The 6,413-nt window shown below is 38.2% G+C and overlaps 1 protein-coding gene across 2 annotated transcripts; it reads left to right on the forward strand.

Moving 5' to 3' along the window:
• The first annotated feature begins 383 nt into the window (after positions 1 to 383).
• On the forward strand, positions 384 to 6,274 carry il15ra (interleukin 15 receptor subunit alpha). Of its 2 annotated transcripts, none has more exons than XM_044021685.1 (7): positions 384 to 598; positions 1,499 to 1,693; positions 2,669 to 2,716; positions 3,633 to 3,737; positions 4,140 to 4,250; positions 5,048 to 5,135; positions 5,254 to 6,274. In XM_044021685.1, the coding sequence occupies exons 1-7, from the start codon at positions 520 to 522 to the stop codon at positions 5,318 to 5,320; spliced, it is 693 nt and encodes a 230-aa protein (XP_043877620.1). In that variant the 5' UTR covers positions 384 to 519; the 3' UTR covers positions 5,321 to 6,274. The 2 variants fall into 2 exon arrangements, with proteins under 2 accessions (XP_043877620.1, XP_043877619.1); XM_044021684.1 differs by having other exon boundaries at positions 385 to 598; positions 3,630 to 3,737.
• The last annotated feature ends 139 nt before the right edge of the window (positions 6,275 to 6,413 follow it).

Genomic DNA, 6,413 nt, shown 5'->3' on the forward strand with positions numbered 1-6,413 from the left:
GTTTGTTGTTGTTGTTGTTGTTTTGTTGTTGTTGTTTTTTTACAACTAAACGGTTTAAGCACACTTGGAATAGCAAACGTAAACTAAATAAAAATAATAATAATTTAACATTCAGTGCTGCACTTACATTCGAGTCTTTGTTGTTGTGTGGTCTAAGCTGCTGGAACCTCAAGTGTTCATTCAGCTGGTGGCGCTGTTAAGAAAATGCATAGCCGCGTGAAAGTGCGGTCTCTTGTACTGCAGAGACACGCGCACGTAGCATAGACACCTCCTCATTTGTGGTGATATGAAGCAAATTTACTATGTACATTAGCGCCGTTTTGTTGGCGAACTACAAAAATGGCCGCAACAGACTCGATTATACTGGATGGCAGGTTGGGTTGTGGTAGTTGAAAGTGAAAGTGAGGGAGAGAAGAAGAGAAGACGAACAGCGTCGGTGACAGCCGTGCGTCTGTCTCACTGTGAGGATGACCTGTACTAGTCTACGTGTTTCTGCCAAAATGGTTTAAGGTTAATCACATGGATCTGGTTTCACACCGATTATTTGTCTGTGTTTTGACGATCTGTTTTCTCGGAGTCGCGCACTCTTCCAACGACGGTAAGTGTATTGTAAAATCAATGCGCAACTGCATTTAAAAAATAAAAGTATTACTGTAGGTGTTTGTTTTGGTAGTTCGGTCTAACGCAAGGCTCTGAAATATAACACCACCGAAGGAAATTGTGTGTTTAATGTTTTAATGTTTTTATTCTTTTTATTTTTGCGTTGGTATATTTATAAGTTATAGAACTTTACATATCACCACGTCTTCTAAATGTATTTATGCATTTATAAATGTGTTTGTGTACATCGCACTTATGACTAGCACTTCATAGTTTGATCTGCTTGAAGCTCTTACTTACTTCTAGCTCTTATTTGTACCCAAATGTTTAAATGCACTTCTGTAAGTCGCTTTGGATAAAAGCGTCTGCTAAATGACATGTAATGTAATGTAATAATGTTTGTACATGGAAAGAATGATTAAATGGTCATTAACAAATGGTCAACATATTATATGGAACAAAAACATAAAATTATATATATTTTCTTAGAGGAATACAGACTAATCATTTAGAATGAAGGTCAAGGGAATACAAAAAGAGTTAACACCCTTACATTTGGACAGGAATTACACTGCACAGAGTTTACTTTCAGTTCTGCATTATGACTTTTCAATATGAACAAGGAGCACAGGAACTACTATTTATTGTGCAATCTGTACTAAACACTTTATGTGAGAACAACTCACATAAAGTGATAGGCCATACCTAATCATGTTACTGATTAGGTATGGCCTATAAAAAGGATTTACCTCTGGTGAAAAGCTGACAACTTAAATGTAGGTCTTTAGGAGTTTTTCCTTTGCTTCAAACTCACAAGAAATAAAAATCACAGCTCAACCATTTTTATTTATTTCTGCCATATTTGCCTCATTGTCATTTCTATCGATTTTTCTTACAGACAAAGTCAAATGTCCGTGTTCAGAAATTCGTCATATTCCTCTAACTAAACCTCCACCAAAGACCTGTCTGGAAACAATGTTTCGATACACATGTGTGGACGGATATTTGAGGCAAGTGGGAACCTCAAACCTCATTAAATGCAAGCGGAATAATGGCACTCCACAGTGGACCCCGCCTGCCCTCCAGTGCATACGTAAGATTTATTCTTGTTTGTGCAGGATTGCCTTTCTACCCAGTTTATTGCATAATGGGGAGCCTTTAAGATACAATGACGGTTAGAGACAGAGCAGCATTGTGCCTCAAAATAATGCCAATAAAAATACAAATCATGGAACCAGTTTTAGGCCAGAAAGCCCAACCAAAGACACGTAACTACATTGTCAATCAATGATCCCAGAGGCTGCATTTGATCCAAGATCACATTCAGAGGAAGTACATCTGTAGCCCAACCTTGAATAAAATAAACACACTTCAAATCAGCAGTCTCAGCAGGAAGTCAACAAGTCCATATCACAGAGAATCGGAAACAGACATGTAACGAAAGACCCGACTTCCTGAGAAACTCTCATGTGGTTGCATGTGATTTACAGATAGTCTGCACCATCAGTATCTGTGAAACCCAATTCCAGTAAGTCCTCAACCTCAGCCACACCAACCAAAGCTTGTGCACACAGGATATACTTGGCCTTGTAAAACAGTCATTCTATTTGCACTTAAAATAATATTAATCACAGGATTTAAGAGAAAAACTACAGACCTTTTCACCTTTCTTCACCGTTTGGCTCTGATTCCAGCCCCGAGGAAACCTGGCCTATGGCAGGAGGTTTAAATGTGTTGCTGATGACAGAAACTGACAGACAAATATTAATATTGCTCCACAATTTGGCTCCATTAAGGTTTCAGCCCTCAGGTCCTCCTCCACAGAAATTGACACTTCACAGGAAGAGGGCACTACTATTGGCTGCCTACGCTGCACCTTCAACCTAAAAAAAACCAAAACAATAGAAATGCAATAAAACAAAATTGCTTTCATTTTATTCAGTCTGAAAGCACCTAAATGTGTTAGATGTATGAAATTTTGAAAAACAATACAATTTTGAGAGATGAAATATCATATCACTGCATGTTCTCTCAGCTGATGCCACTCATTTGTTTTTGTTTTTTCCAGCTGACCCAAGGATAACCACTACTCATTTGCCAGAGACAACAGTAGCATGTGAGTGTTAATGCGTCAGTCCAAACTAACAGGGAGTAAAATTATTTGAAAAATGTATTTGCTTTTATTTAAGTAAAAAATATCCTGGGAGCCATATGAGGCAGTTTTCACATTTGTATTAAATTGTCATCTATTTTTTGCTACACAATAATCCTCTAGATGCCACCAAAAACAACTAAAGGATACCTACAATAAGATTTATTGATGAAATTAAAGGAACGAGAATTATGATGTGGTGATATATGTCGTCGTCCTCGTGTATGACAAGAATCCATGCGCTAGGGCAAATAGTTGTACATGAACACCTGATTGTGCGTGTTAAATTTGAAATTTGAACAGTATAAAGCATTACCGTAATAACCACATGTTGGCTTTGAGGTGCAACTTCTTAGCTTTCAGAAAGCATTGGAATTTTCCCGATAGCACAAACCATCATGTAATCGCGGTAATGCAAATGTGTCGTCTGCAATACGATCTCTTTAATTTCAATTAAAATCTCTGGGGTACAGCAGTCTCTTCAGATGTCTCTCATTTATAAGGAAACTGTGTTTACTGGCAAGCATCGAATTGATGTCTTTATATTTCAGGCAAATCTCAAAATAAAACTGTATGATCCTCTGCTACGGGTGAAAGCACTCCAATTTTTTTTTTCATGTCTCTTTAGGGGCTCCGTGAAAATCTGTTATTTGACTGTATGAATTCAGAAAAATTTCAAATTCACCATCTGAGACATTTTTAACGTTGAACTCTAAGCTGCTGTGTAAAAGCACTACTCTCTTAGCCATGATGTCACAATATATCACAGCCTGTCATGAGCCGTTAAGTACTGTAATATAGTGGTAGTATTAGCACTTAGCAATAGTAGATGTAGTCATGCCCTTCTGACTGTTAATAATTCTAATTTGTCTTGCAGCAGCATTTTCCACTGCCCCTCATACGACCCTGGGTGAAAGCAGCATCTCAGCGTCTGTGGCTGCAGAAACGTACGGCACCTTGTCAACCTCTCCTGCTGTGCACACAGGTGAGGGACTGATACAAACACAAACACAGCCTCTGTAGTAATGCTGCGTATGATCATAAGGATACTGTTTGTACTTTAAAAGGCTGAGCCTTTCTTCATGCACAGTGTAGTGGCCAAGACACTTTTTCAGCCGCTACTGATTGCTAATTGGTAGATTGTTCAGACGTGTAACTTGGAGAAAGTGATACTGAAAGTTTCTCATTCTTACACTCAAAATGCATTTGTTTGCACACTGTCCACACTCTGTTGCGACCATGTTAAACCATAAATATCCAACACAGGTCTTCCGAGCACAGTCAAAATCAGTTCGCTTGCCAAAAATCAGTGACATGAACTTCTGGCCAGTCTCTAAAAAGTGAACATGAATAATTGAGCTTTTTTTTTTTCACCTTATTCATTCAGACATCGAATTTGTGAGTGAGACCAGAGCAACAGACTGGACAACATCAAACTCATCCAACAAAAACAGCAACACGACACTCACTCCTCATGTGTTGACCTACACTGACAACAGTAAGCTGCCACACACTTTGTGTTCACCACATCACCTACTGTATTAGAATAGACCTGTTGCCACAGTAGGGGACTGGCCAAGTGGAAAAACTTGACCAGTAGGTGATATGAGGTTAAAGTAATATCATAATATTATGTTGTGATGTCAGTAACATGATATTTGTGACATTTCACACAATTTCAAAATAAAAGTGTTTGTTTTGATATGGAATATAGTTATAAAAACATATTTATGATATTTAAAAAAAATATAAAAAAATACAGATTTAACTCATTATAACGTGATAATAAGTGGTTATAAATTAGGTTAAAGAAAATGCACATTTATGTGTTACTGTATTTCACAGGGATGGTACAATTTTAACATCTGTTGTAGTTTAAGTTTTCCCACTTACTCTGAGTCAAGGAATGTTGGCGTTTCCGCATCAGTGCACACAGACTTCACTTCATCTGCAGTTTCGCAATACTGCAGTGGAGAGCTGGAGCTGTAGTGATGTTTCACTCACTGGATTTATAAACTTCATCCTTCACTCACTGAATCAGAACTTTTCCACCTTCCTCAAGCACCAAAACCTTTTTGAGATATTTCAATTCTTTATTTTTTCTTTTAAGGTTTTTTTTGTGCAAAAAAACAGGCTAATGGGAATCCAACTGTTCTATAGATTGAAATGTATTTCCCCCCCTTCACTTACTATTTTATCTTCCCATACTTCTGTGCTAAAGAGACTCAAATGGATCACTACATGAAGCAGATACTGTAATCATACAGTGGGTAACGAGGCTTGTTTCTTTCACAGAACTTGTCAAAACAACAACAGTGGTGATCGTCTGCATTGCACTGGTCACCTTCGCTTTGTTGGGAGTCAGCTATGCATGTTACAGAAGGTAGGCTATTAACGTTAAAAAGAAAAAAAAACCTCATCATTATAAGCCGCAAACAAGCAGTTTGCATGATTATCCTTGCATCAACATGTTTTTTTTCGTTTTTTAATAAATACTTCAGGAGGTCAAGAAACCCACCAGCGTCAGAGAAAGAAATGACACCCATGAATCCTGCTCGGGCGCCATAAAATTCCCACAGTATGGCCTGCCGTTGCAGAGACAGGAAATTAGAGGACATTTAACTTTTTTTTTATGTGAAGCAAACCAGAATGAAGTCAAGGTTCAAGAATGTCTTCCACACTTGAATCTGTCTGGACAACCTGATCTGTAGCATGTTATGTTCATGCTAATGGTCCAAAACAGGAGCCCGTTGGGTTTGTTGCACATTTGCTTTGCTGCTCATCATGGAACTGTTAGTTGATGTTGAAGAGTGGAACCACCCGTCAGCCTTGCGATTGTTCAATCGCACTCTGACTTTCAACGTCATGCATACGTCACCCTTCTCCATGCACCTGCACTTGTCCTGCAATGGCGCGGTGTATGGAACACAGGAGTCTGCCTCTGAATACAGAGACTGACAAAAAGACAAGAGTCTCTAGTCCTAGTCGTCCTGACTAGAGCCACTTTGCAGTATTGTGCGCTGGTCAGGTGCTTAAAGTCACAATGTGTATCTTTCTTCTTGTCCGAGGTATATTATAGCATGTAGACTATTGTGTTATTCCACTTTAACAAGCATGACCAAGCTTTTACCCTGTTATTATCACTTAAAGGTCTTGAGATCAGATCTTAAAAATGACACCCATCTTGCTGTGGGAGACACTCCAGAGCCCGAAACATCACAGTATGCTAGGCAACCCTAGTGAGGATGAAGATGACGAGTGCATTTATTTCTATTGATAAATTATGCATAATGAAAAACCTAAATGAGCAAATACTGTTTGACTGTTTCCAATTTAGTGCCAATAACAAAACTGACTAACCTCAATAAATAACCTAGATTTCTAAAGAAATGGGTCAGGCAAATGTTTTGTTTTTCTCCTGATGTGTGCCTTTACGTATACTGGTGGGTGATGATGGGGATTCCTCACCATCCCTTTTTCCTTTTTTTTATCTTTATTTTTTCTTCGCTAAATCATTATCACGTTTTGAAAATGTAAAAATGTAAATAAAAATCTGCAAAAGCATTTTAGCAGATTCATGTTTTGGGCTGTTTGTTTCTTCACTAACAATATTTGTTACACAGCTGAAGAATTATGTGTTTGAAGTGACTCGGCACAATGG

This window comes from Solea senegalensis, linkage group LG3 (genome assembly GCF_019176455.1).
Source record: "Solea senegalensis isolate Sse05_10M linkage group LG3, IFAPA_SoseM_1, whole genome shotgun sequence".
Taxonomy (NCBI): Eukaryota; Metazoa; Chordata; class Actinopteri; order Pleuronectiformes; family Soleidae; genus Solea; species Solea senegalensis.

Coding starts and splice junctions, on each gene's coding strand:
- il15ra (XM_044021684.1), top strand. CDS start 520: ATGGATCTGGTTTCACACCGATTATTTGTCTGTGTTTTGACGATCTGT. Junction 4,251..5,047: donor GTTGACCTACACTGACAACA/GTAAGCTGCCAC, acceptor TTTCTTTCACAG/AACTTGTCAAAACAACAACA. Junction 5,136..5,253: donor AGCTATGCATGTTACAGAAG/GTAGGCTATTAA, acceptor TAAATACTTCAG/GAGGTCAAGAAACCCACCAG.